Source organism: Oncorhynchus kisutch, linkage group LG7, assembly GCF_002021735.2.
Source record: "Oncorhynchus kisutch isolate 150728-3 linkage group LG7, Okis_V2, whole genome shotgun sequence".
Taxonomy (NCBI): Eukaryota; Metazoa; Chordata; class Actinopteri; order Salmoniformes; family Salmonidae; genus Oncorhynchus; species Oncorhynchus kisutch.
The window spans coordinates 1,621,312-1,640,073 of NC_034180.2; the positions used below are offsets into that span (position 1 = coordinate 1,621,312).

Here is an 18,762-nt window from a genome sequence, read left to right on the forward strand (position 1 = left end):
TTTGACGCTAGCATCCGAATCATCCGGCCCTCCTGTAAAAATAAACAGCGTATAAATAGGGGATACCAAGAAGGATCCGAATACATTTGGATCCAGTTCAGTTCAGGGAGAGGATGGGAGGAGGAGGGTAGTATTCTGCCTCCTTTAGCTGGTTGGCGCGAGGCCCCAATGACTGTGGTCAGGTTTGAAGGGTATGATCCTGCATTCCAGTGCCTCTCCTGCCGTCACGAACTCACCACAAGGCCCAACGCAGCATTTCAGCTCTTAATGGTGGATTAAGATGTAAAAAAAACACCCGATTGGTCCGCTGGCTGTAGGGACTGGTGTTGTCACCTGGCGTTGTCACTAGGCAGAACGGGACAGAAGCCCTGGAGACAAGCTTCATATAGCACCTGGAACAGGCCCAAAAACTAGGCACTAGATGGGCGGTACAATAACTACATTTACATAAGACTTTAAAAAGTATGTATGATCACGATAGTCATAAGTAAGCATTAATGCACAAGACTGTGCATTGTCAGGGAATAACTACAGCTCCAGCGGTGTGAGAAGGCACACGGGCCGAAGGAGTTCACCCTGAAGGAGTTGTAGCTACAATGTCCTGGTCCATCCATGTTCCACGGCTATATTCAAGGTGATGATGAGCTAGCTATTGAACGCCAGTCCAGCTAAAAGAGCCCTGCTAGAGACTTGAGGGAGTGCTGCACTGCAGTCCCAGGAATGTGTGGCAGAGTGTCAGGGAATTCCTGTCTTTTAACGCTGTCACTTTGAAGCGAACGCATTCACACCTGTAGCCAATGTTTATGCTTACCATAACATGACCGGCTGGACCGGAGGTGGGATGCTGGACAGTTGGCCGGGCAGCAAGAAGAATGACATTGTAACTAGGGACACCTTGTTACAATGACAGCTATTTTAAAAAGGTTTCTTGAAATGTTTTTTTTTCCCCCTTGAAAAATCTGAGAGAAGGAAGTGCTGTCTCCACGCTTTTAGAAAAACCAAAACTAGATGCTGCAGATGTTTTTGATAGATTTATTAAAATGTACAAACAAGAGAAACAGTTGTTCTAGACAGAGCATTATTTATGGAAACGTCTTCTGGACTTCTTAGCTTTTTACATTTTATTTGTGTCAAGATTTCCTACTTGATGCATGAAAAAAGGAAGTAGAATTTCACACACTACATTGGGATGTTTGTGAATGAGTGTGTAGAAAGAGGAGAAACTATCCTGTAAAGGAAACAGTTAGGAGTTCTCTCCTGTATCCCACCTCTCCCAGCTGTTTCTTTCCTATCCGTCATAGCTAGGCTATATCACAGTATCACTTTCATTTCCCCTGGATCACGAACCAACACTGCTATCTTCTTGGCTTGGACTGTATCTAGCCCTGGCCTCCCTTTCCTCTCTTTTTAGTTGTTGTGTTTTACTACGTGTAAATTATAGCATATCTGCTGCTATTAGCATCATCCAGAGCAATCCACCCATAAGCCTTTTAGGATGTCGTCTTGGATGGAGATGCAGTGGATTGGCTTGATAGCCTGGTTTCTAATTCATGAGGTTATTAACAGGTGGCCTCGCAATAGCAGGGTCCAGTTCACTGTATGTTGGGGACCAGTGCTGCATTTAGCAGGGCTCAACATTGTGAAAAGTTCAGAAATATATTTTGCAGAATAGACATGCCTCTGTGAGATGCGGAATCAGGAATCACGTCAGCTCTAATCAGGACATTTCTATCTGAAGGGTTTCCACAACGTTTGGCTCCTGAATGAGGCCCAGATGACACGAGGGGAAGTTGAAGAACATTAATAAAACACAAGCTTCACGCTGAGTAGGATTTAGATCGCCCAATAACAGACATATTGTGACACATTCACTACATTTATCTAGCTACTTACATCAAAAACATCCAAAAAGGATGTAATCAAATCCATGCAAATAAAATATACAGAACATGACGATGGAAGTATTGCCATTTTTTTCAAAAAGACAAATGAATTGACAATATAGCTTGAGGGGGAATGTGAAAAATCTGCATAAAGATTTGAAACTGATCTCCCCAAAAATGTATCTTGGAAACAGAGATGTTAACAATTTTAAGTTCATACATGACCTCACATTTCATATGACTTCATATGAGTTTATGTAAATAAATAAGGCAGCTTTCTAGAATGCCCTTCAAGCCAATCAGAAATCAGTATTTAACAATGCCATGGTATAAATCTTAAGTAAATCAGAATAACAACATGAACACATTCTGACACTGCTACTAATTCCCTAAAGACATACATTCCTATCTATACTATATACACACACACAAGAGACATGGACCCTGTGACGCAGGGCATATGTTTAGAATTTAAATGAATGAATCAAAATTAGGCGTATTAACTCCGAAGGCTACGATAACAAAAATACAGTATAATAAAAGTAAATAATAAAAGTGAAATTTAAATTAGCATTTCCATTCCTGAGATATAAAAGACAACAATAGTTACATTGTTTATAGACAGAGAAAACATCAACTTAATCAACTAGCCTATATAATATGAATTGAAAGAAATACTTTGTTTTCAGGCGTTTCCGATGACTTGACCTTTTACTTCACGTTTTTTCTTCAGCCTAAAGAACACAAAGAAAACAACGTGGAAGTCAGCATGAAGTCAGTGGGTCACTCACGATTCAAATGATTCATTTTGTTGTGCAGAACAGTTATTCATCTGAAAAGCACTTAGCTTCAACCTTTGCTAATCCTGCTTTGTAATCGATGGGAGCGTCACGATGGGGGAGATCACACTGAGCCACCTTTCAGGGCTTTTTAACTTCCTCCTCAGTTTTCTCCATCTATATTTCTACCTGGCTGAATTTTCCTGGATAGTTGTGTCCTTAGTCATTCTGTGACACCACTGTCCTGGCTCTCGTCACCTGTAATCCCCTGCCTTGCCTTCTGCTTTGACCATGTTTACGTGGCCTTTGACCTTTGACACCTGTGCTGAAACATCTGTTTGCGGGACAGGATACCGGACATGGGAAAAAAAAAAAAAAAACAACTATTGAATTGATTTATGATGACCCTTTTATGGATTCTTCGAACCGGTGTATGCCCCCTAGGTGTGAAGACCGTGGAGTTGAGGTGGTACAACTCCTTAAAAAGCCCTTGATGACTTAGACTAGATTAACTTTTAGATTGACAAAAAGCTGAGTGTACAGATTTCATACATAAAACTCCTACATATCCAAATACGAATTGAAGGCAGCTCACAGGTGTTCATTGGATATGGATGGTGTGCAGTCTATAGTACATGACGAAATCAATGAAAACCGACCATGCTATAGGAGTGTCTCATCCTCACAGCTCTTATATCCTGCCGTTGCACTTTCAAATGTGACCCCCCCGGTAATCTCAAATGCATGCAATAAAAAGGAGACCAGGTAACAGAGAACAGCTTTATGTGATTACTAAGAGGCTGATTGCATATTGCAGAGCTTATGTGATTACTAAGGGTCTGATTGCATATTGCAGGACAGGTGAGCTCTCGCACAGCTCTGTAAAGTGGCTGGGCTAAACTGAGCTAAAGTTGAGCCATATAGGAACAGATAGGCATCTGTGTGGAGAGAACCCCCAGTTAGGCAGTTACTATAGTGAAGGAGAAACCTAGTCACTGAAAGGCTTGACATTCCACTGGGGATTTAGTGACTCTGGGGAAAATGCTACTAAGGCTAACCGAGTCCAGCGAGAGACTACCACCTCCTCAATCTGGTCTCTGAACAAGAGCTCAAATGCTGGGTTACAAAAGTAGTGATTACAATTGATTAGATTGCTCACATTGTAGTAAGGCCTAGGAGTCAAGTGTTTGAACTGTAGCGGAGGTAAGTTTCCACCTATCATTTTGTTAACGGATAGTAATAAACCAAAACCTCAACCGGTTTTCAGTCTCATTACCTAAAACCTGCATAAACCTGTTTACTACCTTCACCTTTACCCCCTTCTAAAAACAGGTGGAAACTAAGTGAAATCCGAAATCCTTTCTGTCCTAAACTTACTATATACCTGTTTTATTATTGCTTTATGACATCACAGAGGGAAAGTTTCAAACATTACAATTTATCACCGCTCTTTCCATCTCCTCTGGGCTTTTACAGCGTGCAGTAAAGCAGATCTTGCCTTTTGGAAACGTCCACTCGTCATCACAACTGTCTCCTCTAAACTACCTGTTCCATGCAATCAATATTCCTACACTGCATGGTAGAATACAACAGAACTGTAATTGTCCATTTTGTCAGAAGACGTTTCCATAAAGACGTTTTTGGAAACACTTTGAATGAAAGGGCAATGCATGTGCCTAAGCTAATTACCTACCTATTAGTATGGGCATGTAAAAACAGCAAAATAACCGATGAGAGAAAATAACTAGGGACGCAAAACCTGATTGATCTGACAGATTAACAACTGAAAGGTTAAGTGCTGCAAAGTTTAATAGCTAATCATAATGTCTTTTAGGTCAAAGCAATGCAGCGATTCACTACATATTTAGTATGCAGTTGTTAATATCAATGTGAAAGCTTGCTGAGGAAGAACACGACCGCAAGTTCATTTAAATGTACAGTGTTTCTTCTAATAGGTTTATGTGCAATATAAGCATAGTGCATTACATTAACAACAACAAAAGCCAAATTCATCAGTCATGAATATGCACAGCCCTGCGTCAACTTGCCTTACTATTTCTCAACTAGTAACATTTCACTATCAAACATTCTCCAATTTTAAAACCACCATAAACACACATCAAAATGTAGCAATAGTGGCCGCAGTGTAACATACGTAAAGCGTTCATTTAAAGTAAACTGTTCTTACACCTGGAGAGTGGGGAGAAAAGTCCCCCAACTGAGATGACTAACACACTGAAAGACACAGGCATATTAAGCCGTGGTGTGACTCGTCAGTTTGGGCCTGAGGAAGGAATGTTGGAGGTTGGAGCTGATGCTTGAGGCGATACCAGCAGGTGAATGTCCATCTTTCACCAAGTCTCTGATCACAGTAGGCCCAGAGGCCCGGAGAGTAGGTTCGACCCAGGAGGAGTGGACAGGAATGCTAAAACAAACCATTTTGTTGGATGGGGACACCGGCTGAAAATACAACAAGCAGAGGATGGTGACAGGTCTATCCCTTACATACTATTGAAGTCACAGACAGTATTGCATTATGGGGATGGACATTAAGCTGTTATGGCTGCTGCTCCTTCCAAACAGTGTGCCTCCAGGACAGAATCTGACCACATGGGGACTGTCAATGAGATCAGAACGATGACTGGTTTGGTACTATGACGTCAGTCCATCCAGAGATAGTAAGATAGTTGGAAATACCATATTCTCTCTTGACTGATGTAGAGATTTGGTTATGGCTCATGAGAATAGAAATACCATGTCAGGAACTAAGACTAAATCCATCCACAGTACTTACTGCTTTGTACATAGAAAGGTGACAGTATTTGTGAATGAGTGTGGAGAAGGCATCACCAGGGCCCAGTTATCTTTCTGGATTTCGCCTATCAGATAGGATTAACTGCATAGAAATAGTATGAATAGAACAGAGTAATTATTGACTTGAATTGGGAACACCCGTTCTATTAATTTAAATCGTATCCGATTGCCAAAATCCGTCTAGATAACTTTTGAAAAACTGAGCCCAGGGGCTCTAGAGGAGCTGAAAGGATTGGCCACTTCCCTAATCCGGCATTTGGCAGGCGGACTCAATTCCCCGGAGATTATCTGGATAATCCTGCCCCAGGGGAATTCTGTTCAGTAAACAAAGCCTGACATTAGTTCTGCTGACTACTAGAGACGTTCGACTAACTGCACCTCCCAACTCCCCAGAAATGATTTTCTGAACTCTTAGTAGGTACTCAGAGCACTGACTGTTTGTAAAACAACTGGAAGTGACAGATGGTGTTGGTCAGAGGAACTGTAAGGGTTTTGTTCAATGACTGGATTATTGTCCTTCATTGTTAGTCTAGGATACCGGATTTCAACTACAGAGTATAGGTACAGATGTAGGATCTTAATTTGATCACCCTGTTGCAGGATAACTTTCCTGCAATGCAGGACATTTAAAACTTGTGGACTATTTGAGGTTCAAAAATGAACAATGAAATTTCAGACTTAATTTTCCCTTACGAAATATGTAATTACCCCTACAAAAATGTAGATGAATTATAATCCACATTTCCTGTTGCAAACTGTCTCAAATGAAGAAGCTTTGAAGCTGGTGTATGAAACAGAAAGTAAAATTTGCAACTACGAAAGGTAAGAACAGGAGTATATAAATAATGCACCTAGAACATATCTACCACTTCTTAGAGTTGAGAATGACACATTTCTATGTGAATTTTGTTGGGTCCCCCAAACAGTTACATATTGCAGCTTTAAGTGTGTGCAGGTCTAGACGTTCCTTGAGGACAATTCCCTCTAGCTCAACCTCTGCATGGACATGTCTCAGTGACCACTAAAGAATGTGGGTGTGTCTCCTAGGACACAGGGAGTACATCACTCTCCTCCTTGTGGGCAGCGTATACCCTTTAATTAGGTTCTACAGACCTCTGACCTTTTCACTTAGCTCCCACCGCAAAGGGTAACTGAAAGTTAAGGAACCCAAACAGGAAGTTGGACCGACCCCACCTAGTGGTTTTGTGATGTGGAAACAAGTTCGGGAAGTGAACACGTGAGATGTGTGTGGTATTATACAAACTAGATCTGATTGATCTCTGGACCAGATAGCAGTGGTATATGCACTGCCGATATGACTAATGGGTTGGGGCATGGTTTCAGGTCACATAAAGGAGAGATACTTCCTTTCATAAAGAGAGGCACAGTATAGTGTGTAAAAATATCACGGACCAGGGCTAGCAATAGATACTCAAATCAATGTCTCAATTATACTCCCTTGTATTCTACAGAAAGCTAATGAACAAGGCTAATCAGCTTACTACGCAACAAGAGTTTGATATAGCTATATTTTAGGCGACTATATGAGTTTGGTGTAAGTATATGATAAAACAGCGAGAGAGAGAGAGAGAGAGAGGTAGGAGAAAGAGGTTGGAGTTCCTTATTGGTTATAGATAGCTCTCAAGCATCTGTTTGACTTGACCCCATTTGTCAAGGTTAACATTGGTATAGATCCATAATAGTCAATGAGCCAAACTGTATCTAAACTAGCTAAGGGGTTATCTGAAATTTGTCTTTGATTGACTTGTATACTTAGGGTTGTTACAGCAAACAACTGCCACTAAATCAACTGGCTGAACTAGTAAATGTCTATTTCACTCAGTTATTGTATTTTTCACAAGATGAATTTGACACCCAGGTTGCTCTGACCTCTGCCACAGAAAGGGATAGTGTTTCAATAGCGAGCAGCTAGCTAGCTACATTAGCTACATTCCACCCACACCAGCAGCTGTGTACTGTACTGTACTGTGAGGCAGGGCTGCCTCCTAACGTTTAAATATAGTAATGGTTAAATATACTAATGGTTTCACTAAGTGTTGGTGAAAAAAAACATTTAAAAAATATTTTAAAAAAATTTAAAACTGGAAAAGGGCAAAGGGCTACGACCAGGTTATGACAGATGCAAAACTAACAGGAAGCCTTGGGTGAGCCAAATGTTTATAATAGATTAATTAGCACCTGTAAGTGGCCCCCTTGTAAATTTACCCTCTTGCATTCTAAACACATTTAGATGGTCCGAAACACGCCTGACCGCTAAAGCCAAAGGAAAAGACAGCTGGGTTGCAGTTGTAGGAAGTGTTTCTGTTTTACAGCCTACCAACCAAAAGTGAATATACTCCCACATGGAATATTTATTTATTTATTTATTTAACCTTTATTAAACTAGGCAAGTCAGTTAATTAAGAACAAATTCTTATTTACAATGATGGCCTACCAGAAGGCACAAGTCCTCCTGTGGGGACAAGGGCTGGGACTAAAAATAGAAATTGGACAAAACACACATCACTACAAGAGAGAAAACACAGCACTACATAAAGAGAGACCTAAGACAACAACACAGCATGGTAGCAACACAACATGGAAGCAGCACAAAACATGGGACAAACATTATTGGCACAGACAACAGCACAAAGGCTAAGAAGGTAGAGACACCAATACATCACACAAAGCAGCCACAACTGTCAGTAAGAGTGTCAAAGATTGAATAAATAGTGCATTCGAAAAGCATTCAGACCCCTTAACTTGTTCCACATTTGTTACGTTACAGCCTTATTCTAAAATGGATTGCATTTTTCCCCCTCATCAATCTACACACAATACCCCATAATGACAAAGCGAAAACAGGTTTTAGAAATGTATTAGGAAAATAATTTATTTACATAAGTATTCAGACCGTTTTCTATGAGACTCAAAACTTTGCTCAGGTGCACCCTGTTTCCATTGATCATCCTTGAGATATTTCTGCAACTTAATTTGAGTCTACCTATTGTAAACTTAATTGATTGGACATGATTTGGACACCTGTCTATGTAAGGTCCCACAGTTGACAGTGCACGTCAGAGCAAAAACAAAGCCATGAGGTAGAAGGAATTGTCCGTAGAGCTCTGAGACAGGATTGTGTCGAGGCAGAGATCTGGGGAAGGGAACCACCAAGACTCTTCCTAGAGCTGGCCACCTGGCCAAACAGAGCAATCGGGGGAGAAGGGCCTTGTTTAGGGAGTTGGCCAATAACCCTATGGTAACTCTGAACTCCAGAGTTCCTCTATGGAGATGGGAGAAACTTCCAAAAGGGCAACCATCTCTGCAGCACTTCACCAATCAGGCCTTTATGGTAGAGTGGCCAGAAGGAAGCCACTCCTCAGTAAAAGGCACATACATGACACTTGGAGTTTGCCAAAAGGCACCTAAAGGACTCTCAGACCATGAGAAACAAGATTCTATGATTTGATTGAACTCTTTGGCCTGAATGCCAAGCGTCACGTCTGGAAGAAACTGGCACCATCCCTACGGTGAAGCATGGTGGTGGCAGCATCATGCTGTAGAGATGTTTATCAGCAGCATGACTGTGAGACTAGTCAGGATCGAGGGAAAGATGAACGAAGCAAATAACAGAGAGATCCTTGATGAAAACCTGCACCAGAGCGCTCAGGACCTCAGACTGGGGCGAAGGTTCACCGTCCAACAAGGCAACGACCCTTGGCACACTGCCAAGACAACGCAGGAATGGCTTCAGGACATGTCTCTGAAGATCTTTGAGTGGCCCAGCCAAAGCCCAAACTTCAAACTGATCAAACATCTCTGGAGAGACATGAAAATAGCTGTTCAGCGACGCTCCCCATCCAACCTGACAGAGCTTGAGAGGATCTGCAGAGAAGAATGGGAGAAACTCCCCAAATACAGATGTGAGAAGCTTGTTGCGTCATACCCAAGAAGACACGAGGCTGTAAATGCTGCCAAAGGTGCTTCAACAAAGTACAGAGTAAAGGGTCTGAATACTTGTGTAAAATATGATATTTCAGTTATTTGAATTTTTTGCATAAATTTCTTAAAACCTGTTTTTGCTTTGTCATTATGGGGTATTGTGTGTAGATTGATGAGGATCAATTTTCGAATAAGGCTGGAACATAACAAAATGTGGAAAAAGTCAAGGGGTCTGAATACCTTCCGAATGCACTGTACATGTAGATGTACAGTACAAGTCAAAAGTTGACACACCTACACCAACTTTTTCTTTATTTGAACTATTTTCTACATTGTAGAATAATAGTGAAGACATCAAAACTATGAAATAACACATATGGAATCATGCCCAGGCTCTGTCGTAACCGGCCGCGACCGGGAGGTCCGTGGGGCGACGTGGGGCAACTCCTGTGGCGGGCCGGACACAGTGCGCGTTAACCAAGGTTGCAAGGTGCACAGTGTTTCCTCTGACACATTGGTGCGACTGGCTTCCAGGTTGGATGTGCGCTGTGTTAAGAAGCAGTGCGGCCCGGTTGGGTTGTGTATCGGAGGGCGCATGACTTTCAACCTTCGTGTCTCCCCAGTACGGGAGTTGTAGCAATGAGACAAGATAGTAGCCACTTAAAAAAACAATTGGATACCATGAAATTGGGGAGAAAAAGGGGTAAAATTCAAAAAAAAAAAAATATCACATTTTGACTGATTTCCACTGGTCTAATGTCCATTTCTCATGCTTCTTGGCCCAAGAAAATCTCTTCTTCTTATCCTTTAGAAGTGGTTTCTTTGCAGAAATCCGACCATGAAGGCCTGACTCAAGGAGCCTCCTCTGAACAGTTGATGTTGAGATGTGTCTTTTACTTGAACTCTGTGGAGCATTTATTTGGGCTGCAATTTCTGAGGCTGGTAACTAATGAACTTATCCTCTGCAGCAGAGGTAACTCTGGGTCTTCCTTTCCTGTGGCGGTCCTCATGAGAGCCAGTTTCATCATAGCGCTTGATGGTTTTTGTGACTGCACTTGAAGAAACTTTCAAAGTTCTTGAAATGTTCTGGATTGACTGACCTTCATGTCTTAAAGTAATGGACTGTCGTTTCTCATTGCTTATTTGAGTGGTTCTTGCCATAATATTGACTTGTTTTTTTAACCAAATAGGGCTATATCTGTATACCACCCCTAACTTGTCACAACACAACTGATTGGCTCAAACGCATTAAGAAGAAATTCCACAAATTAACAAGGTACACCTGTTAATTGAAATGCATTCCAGGTGACTACCTCATGAAGCTGGTTGAGAGAATGCCGAGAGTGTGCAAAGCTGTCATCAAGGCAAAGGGTGGCTACTTTGAAGAATCTCAAATGTAAAATACATTTTGATTTGTTTAACACTTTTTTGGTTACTACATGATTCCATATATATATATATATATATATATATATATATATATATATATATATATATATATATATATATAGAGAGAGAGAGAGAGAGAGAGAGAGAGAGAGAGAGAGAGAGAGAGAGAGAGAGAGAGAGAGAGAGAGAGAGAGAGAGAGAGAGTGTTTGCGGAGCCCAGCCAGCATAGGGCGTGTCTGAAGGCCTTTAACTCATTATTTGAGCATCAAAGGGAACCTTTACTCTGCATCTCTCAACACACTGGCTGAGTAGAAACACGGAGACAGGGAGGCAATTCAAGACCTTCTGTGTAGCGCTGGTTTAAATAAGTAGGGCACAAGGGATTATAAAGGGGGGTACGAAATGTTGAGGGTAATGGCTTTACAAAATGAGATGTGGGGTGTCATTTGACAGTGTTGTGTGATAAACAATGACTATGAAGATGCTCATTATGTGGTCTTTCAGTCAGTAATGGAATTTAGGGATTACAAGTTGACATCAGGTCAGGAATTCATGTCAAACCAGATGCATGCATTTCATGATCAAAGAAATGTGTTTTGAACAACAGTGGCTAACAGTAACATCCAGAGGCTGTATATAACAGTATCACATAAAAAAACTAGACGCCAGAGACGCCATTTTGTCATAGGGCTTTTGGGACCCTCAGACAGTTAAGTACCATCAACACTGAAACCTGACTCCACGCTCTCCACCTTCAAACTTCGGTCACAGGCAGCAGTCAGCCACCAACACAAACATGTGTGTTTTAATCTCATTCAAACACAATAAGTGTTTCATCTCATGGCTATATACTGTATTAACTAGGTAATTGTCAGAGTAGAGGACTACTTGTGCTATGTGAGCCACACAATACGACCTAATACTAATCTAATATAACATTATAAATATCAGTCTGTAGATACATGCAGCTGTTGTCATATTACACAACCTGAGCTGGTCTATTGTTGAATGATTCTCAGTGTGGAGCCCTGCACAATGTCTAACTCAGTTGGTGAGCCAGGGCAGAGAGTACACTGCTTATGTAATGGTTTGGGGAATCAAGCTTGTCTGATGAGTAACTGCCCTGAGGTCTGAAGACTTGTGTTAGCTCCCCAAGCGAATGCTTAGGCTTTTAGCTTAGTGGGCTAACAATGTTGTGTTGCGCAGGACACAAGAGGCAGATTTGGGATCAGCTGACACCAGCTGTTTCTGTCCTGTGTGTGTGTGTGTGTGTGTGTGTGTGTGTGTGTGTGTGTGTGTGTGTGTGTAAGGGGCCTTTCCAGCCTGCCTTTCCACTAGTCCCTCCCTGTGATAAAACATCAAGCCAGTCAGGTGACATGACAGAGCCCTGTCATCTCCATCACCACATCAAAACCCACACATGCAGGAAACACCAGCAGCACCCAAGCCACTGTTTTTGCTGAGCCCAGGCCCCCTCTCACACTGCCATAGAGCCATTGGGACGTCCAAATCGGTGATCTCAAACCCCAAAATGGAGGTCTGGTTTCTTTTTTATTACTGGGGACAGCATTGCCACTACATAAACAAGAAAAATATTTATTTTGGAGACGATGAATGACAAATATATCTAAGCAAAGTTAGTAGATCTGTTCATAAACACATGAGATATAATCTGACCCTTGACCTCTGAGTCTCTACACAGCCTTGCCCCGTCTTTGAACCTGTGTGTCCAATCACATCGAACAAAATCCCCTCTCGAACAATAAAATAGCCCACACTAATTACTAGCTAGGCTTGTCCACATTTTCTCGTCTCTCTCTCTGGACCGACGGTCTATTCCAGTCAAATTTATGATAACCCCCGTGAGCTGACGGCATGAAAGCAAACCCGATTGGAAAATAACACAGCCGGTCTAACCAGCTAATTATGCTGTTTCATGAGCTGTCAGGTCATGTCCATTATCTCCCCTGGATGGGGGAGACAAGAGAGCTTTCAAGTGCAGGTTTTCCAGCTTGTTCATCACTACCTAAACCAGGTGGAAGGAAGAAAGGACTGGTTGTTTCTTGCTTTTCTCTTTCTTTCCTTTTTAGGTCTCCTTCAAGGTCGATTCAGTCTGTTTTCTTTGCATGTAAAGCACAAAATAGACCGCTTTAGTTATTGTTTATGAGCAAGGCCCAGCTTGCCTTCCAAGAAGGGCATTTTATCCTCATGCTAAATGTGAAATCCACAACTGAAGCAGCTGTATCATCCAGTCTTTTCCACTGTATTGAGAATATAGAGTTAATAATAACTACAATTCAACAGTGAGAATAATAGGCTGCACTCTTAGAAAAACAAAGGGTTTTACATGGAACTCAAAAGGGTTCTACCTGTAACCAAAAAGTGTTCTACCTGGAACAAAAAAGGGTTCTCCTATGGGGACAACCCATATAACACATGTGGAACCCTTTATCCTATGAGTGTAACTACCAAGCCTATCAGTGGGCATACTTGCTTTCCATTGCCGAAATATAAATAATGCCGCTGTAGTTGCCGTGATCCAATACCACTCCCCCAGTGTGAAACTCTAAACCATATCAATGACCTGCTGCTAGAAGGTATCCCTGGTAGGCTCAGCTCCCACTGTTTGTGTAAGTCAAACGAAAGTTCTGGAAGGCAATGGTATAGGAGCAATTTACGTACCAGAATCTCCAGGAACTAAAATGTTAAACAGTGTGTATATGTGATAATATACGACTGTGACATAGGTAAATAGAAACTAGCATAAAACATGTTATTTTAACAGCTGTATTTTGCTACATTACACATGTAGGATTATTAACGTCGTCATATATTATCTACGGTTTAGTTATTCTCCATCTACATGGTCAACTCTGTCTCCAACGATTCTGTTAAATACGTATGTAAATAAATGACATGAAATAAATCCTGGGACAGTGAGGTGCATGGGGCCTTGTGTACTGTAAAATACTCTGAACCAACCAAGGAAGTCATTTCTTCAGAGAGTGGCTCTGTCTGGACCAATTATCCAATCCTCTAATGAACTAATTATGGCAGTCTGAAGTCAATGATTGTAATTACATACACAGCCACAGCATAGCCAGCTTACTTGAAGCTAGCAAGACTTTCTCTCACGTTTTCCCCTGCCTTAAAGACGGAGATTAGAGACATGTCAGTCATCTTTAAGAATGACTATGGTTACACTGTGCATATTAGTGTACATGCATAGTGTACACATGCATACCTGCATTATTAAAACATACAAATCTATTCTCCCCTTACTGACCCTCATTCTAAATCTCCTGCTCAAACCATCCTGGAGGGGGGAGAGCGAGAGAAAGAAGAAATAAAGGAAGAGAGAGGGAGTAAAAGGGGGAACCCTGACTATTCTTCCCGCCGGGATGGAGCAACGGGCTGCCTTACAAATCCCCACGCTTCTTATCCAGCCTTTCCTAAATACCCAAAAAGGACAGGTTTGTCAGTGGTGCTAGGCAGTAGCCTTCTCTTCTAATTGCACTCTCCTACATGACCAAATTCATTCTGCTGTAAATGTAGTTTTATGAGACCTAATTCATTCTGCTGTAAATGTAGTTTTATGAGACCTAATTCATTCTGCTGTAAATGTAGTTTTATGAGACCTAATTCATTCGGCTGTAAATTTAGTTTTAGGAGACCAAATTAATTCTGCTGTAAATGTAGTTTTATGAGACCTAATTCATTCTGCTGTAAATGTAGTTTTATGAGACCTAATTCATTCTGCTGTAAATGTAGTTTTATGAGACCAAATTAATTCTGCTATAAATGTAGTTTTATGAGACCTAATTCATTCTGCTGTAAATGTAGTTTTATGAGACCTAATTCATTCTGCTGTAAATGTAGTTTTATGAGACCTAATTCATTCTGCTGTAAATGTAGTTTTATGAGACCTAATTCATTCTGCTGTAAATGTAGTTTTATAAGACCTAATTCATTCTACTGTAAATGTAGTTTTAGTTTTATGAGGTATGGTCACTAGACATCTTTCTACATTATGTGATTCTACTATACTGTATGAGGAAATGTCAATACTACACGTCATCTTAAGGGTCACCCAAAAAAGCAGGCCAAGCAAAACTACTGACTGAGCGATAGAGAAAGAGGGGAGGAAGAGAGAGGTGAGAAAAAGTGAAGGACTGACAACCCCTGATGGACGTGACATAACAGGGATTTCTGGGGGTCTGCTTTTTTGTGAAATGGGACGCAACCTGTGATGTTGCGTCTCGGCGGCGGGCTTAAGATCTGGGCCTATCATCGGCTGTTAAGAGTGGGATGGATTCCTCAGGTCTTCAGGATCCAGGCCCTGGGCTGCAGCACTGAAGTGGCGGCAGGCTTCAGAGAGAAGAGAGACACAGGTGCAGGGGGCTATAGTTATAACTTCCTGTCTGACTGACTGACTGAGAGGACCCAAGCTGCTCTGGTCTGTCTGACGAATCTAGCTGGAGTGCCTGATAGAAATGAGATAAGAGGCAGAGTTATGAGCAGAACAACTGTATGAGAGAGTATGAGTGGAAATTGGAAATGCATTAAATAAGTTATAAAATCCACCTTCATGTGTCCCTCTCACTCAACCTGGAGCCTATATAAATCCTCCCTACACAAGAAATTCAACTTTGATATATGCTGCAGTATCTTATGACCGTCAATGGAGAGTTGAGTCCAGATGCATCAACAACCACAAACATCCCTTCAAGGAATATATATATATATATATATATATATATATATATATATATATATATAGTGGGACTATATATATATATATATATATATATCAATGTGGATTAGCCTCGTCAAGAAGATTTACGAAGATGGGAACCCATAATCTAATGCAGACTGATAGATAATGACCAGCGGTACCGGTAGATTGGTGGTTATGACGTCCTATTTATACTGCAATGTTAATTCAGGGAGACCGGTTCAGTAACATATCTGGCACTTCCAGCAGAAGTCGTTTGCGGCCTGCTGACCTGGCTGGTAGGGGGGGGGGGGGGGGGATCCGTTTACTAACACCTGAGCTGGGGAAGTAGTTTAGCAGCTGCAGGGGGGAGGTTGGGGGTCCGATGGGGGCTTACCGTGGTTGTGAAGGGGCTGCAGATAAAGGAGGATCTCTTTTAGGCCGGGTTGTCCAGAGGAACCTCAGAGAAGCTGCTGGTCATGGCCCGTCCTGAGAAAGTGTGTGAGAGAGAGAAGAAAGTGTGTGAGAGAGAAAAAGTGTGTGTGAGAGAAACAAAATAATGAGGAGACAGGGCATAGATGAAGTGATGACTGTGGGGAGTTTTAACCCTAGATCTATGGCTATATTTCACCTGCTACTGGTTACTGAAGGATGCTTGAGTAATGGCAGCAGACCTACAGATCCCTGCCAAAGTAGAACATTCAATACTGATGCGATGGTAGAACATGTGTTCTGAATCATATACTGTAGAACCATCTGACAGTAGTGGGACTAAACAATGGAATCCTACAGCCATCCTTACGAGTGACTCTACAGCCACGGTTTACAAAATGTTCCATGCATTTTTGGACCGCTGAACGGCTGAAAGGACAACGGGCGTTCTCTCTCTTGGTTTGAGCTCTACGACATGTCTTAGTAAAGGGGAAGGGTCAAACACACACATCTGCTGCTAACCACTGCCTTTCACTTGCCATGGCTTGACCATATAGTGATGCTTTCCATCGGTTTTGACCAGACATTCAAAACTGACTCAAGTGTCCCCAGTGTGCGTTCATTTATGTTCCACTGCTGTGAGGAACGCCACCGCTATTAGAGCCCAACTGAATGTTGCTTTAGAAAACGACAGCTTGAACTAACTGTCGTGTTGAGTTGTTGGTTCAGTCTTCACCACCCAATTATAGAGGAATCCTCCACGCTGAGATATGGACATAGTCTGGGAGTTGTGGTGCTATCACCATGCTGTGTTAATTACATTCTCACCCAGGAGAGGAATGTTCAAGGCATAGTAGAACACTTCTGTTCAACATTGTATCCCTGAGTCAATTACAGAGAAAGAGGAAGTGGATAAACCAATCTGTCTCGTTGTGTTTTCAAATGACGCAAAGAAGTGAAAAGAGAGATGTGATTTGTTTTTGGCCACTTTTTTTAAACGGCGAGGAACAATATTCAATTAACGGCATCAATAGACATAGATACCATGACGTTAGAAGAAGATGTATAAAAATGTTCAACGGAAATGTGTCTTCTTCACCCCCAGCCGTCAGAAAGACACACATACACACAGAGGTTGTAGCAGATATTGAACTATACCAACCTCTTGGAGTTGTTGAAGCGATCCTGGCGGTGATGCTGGTGTTGTTGTTGTTGCTCTCGTTGGCCTCCACTGACTCCACTGAGGTCTTATTGGAGACAGTGTTCTCGTCATCAGTCTCCCCCACTGGGGCCTCAGGGGCCACATCTCCAGGGGCCCCATCATCAGGTTTGTCCACAGGGCTGGCAGGCGGTGGGTAGTCAGAGATTTTCTCACTATCTGCTGCAGAGTGAGTACAGAGTTTAATCATGTCAGTGTCTTAACATATTATAGTCGAATTATACACACAATATCTCTGAAGAGCTTGCCACAGCACATTTTAACACCCCCATTAATGCATATACCTGTATTTAACACATGTTCACCCACATTCCGGCTAAGAAAGGCATATTTACCTTGCTCTGCAAGACTGTGCTTTGTCATTACCCCTAAGCATTACTATAATGATAGCATTTCCTATCTGAGTCTCCTGGCCGGCAGTGTTTCTCTTTCTGTTCCTACAAGAATGTTTCTGCCCACTTTGACTGTTGGGGGATTTCTCCTCTACTGAACCAGCTGATCCAGGCCCAGGCCTCTGGTTGGTCGCCTAATGAGGTCCTGATTACTGACCGGGCCTTGCTGGGAGAGCAGCACCACACAGCTGGTTAAGAGCTGTGGGAAAGTATGGCCGCCTCATTATTATCTTACCCAAGGTGATGGGGGGGGGGGCTGAGGGGGATGGTGGGGACAAGGGTGCTACGAGGCTGGGGAGGGGGGGGGGGGGTAACACCACTGCTGTTCTGGACATATCTGCAGCATTATTCAGATCTGTAAACCGCTATTTTTGGGAGACTAGAAGCAAGTACAGGGAGTGAATATTTAATAGATAACAGACATGAAACAAAACACGGACAGCGTCTGGACAAGGGAAACATAACATTATTGCTGACACAGGGATCAAACTGCGGCTATGGAACCCTGACCTGTTCACCGGACGTTCTACCTGTCCCAGACCTGCTGTTTTCAACTCTCTAGAGACAGCAGGAGTGATAGAGATACTCTGAATGATCGGCTATGAAAAGTCAACTGACATTTACTCCTGAGGTGCTGACCTGTTGCACCCTCTACAACCACTGTGATTATTATTATTTGACCCTGCTGGTCATCGATGAACATTTGAACATCTTGGCCATGTTCTGTTATAATCTCCACCCGGCACAGCCAGAAGAGGACTGGCCACCCTTCATAGCCTGGTTCCTCTCTAGGTTTCTTCCTAGGTTCTGGCCTTTCTAGGGAGTTTTTCCTAACCACCGTGCTTCTACACCTGCATTGCTTGCTGTTTGGGGTTTTAGGCTGGGTTTCTGTACAGCACTTTGAGATATCAGCTGATGTAAGAAGGGCTTTATAAATAGGGTTAGGTTTCGGGATTGTGGTTAAGGTTAGGTTTAGGAAAATAGGATTTTGAACGGGAATACATTTTTAACCCCCAAAATGTCCTGAAAAGGCACTCAGTGGCTGGTTGCTAAAACGAATCCCCGTCAATAGGTCAGTTTCTTCCAGGCCCCCGACTCACTCAAAACCAACACGCTAATTTACTGTCCAAGGGAATGTGGGAATGGAGTGTGAGATCTGTAATTAGCCTTGATGAGAGCTAAATCAGTCTCTGGGACC

At 42.2% G+C, this 18,762-nt stretch overlaps 1 protein-coding gene across 2 annotated transcripts in view; it reads right to left on the reverse strand.

Moving 5' to 3' along the window:
* Positions 1-1,018: 1,018 nt before the first annotated feature.
* Positions 1,019-18,762, reverse strand: part of LOC109901302 (rho GTPase-activating protein gacJ) — a 28,141-nt gene continuing 10,397 nt past the window's right edge. The window contains exons 8-10 of one of the 2 annotated variants that reach the window (XM_031828351.1): positions 17,116-17,334; positions 15,919-16,010; positions 1,019-2,617 (exon numbers count right to left, since the gene is read on the reverse strand). In XM_031828351.1, coding sequence (XP_031684211.1) covers positions 15,958-16,010; positions 17,116-17,334 — 272 coding nt within the window. In that variant the 3' untranslated portion in view covers positions 1,019-2,617; positions 15,919-15,957. Of the gene's footprint in view, positions 5,123-15,918; positions 16,011-17,115; positions 17,335-18,762 lie in introns of both variants that reach the window. The other variant, XM_031828352.1, reaches the window with a different exon arrangement.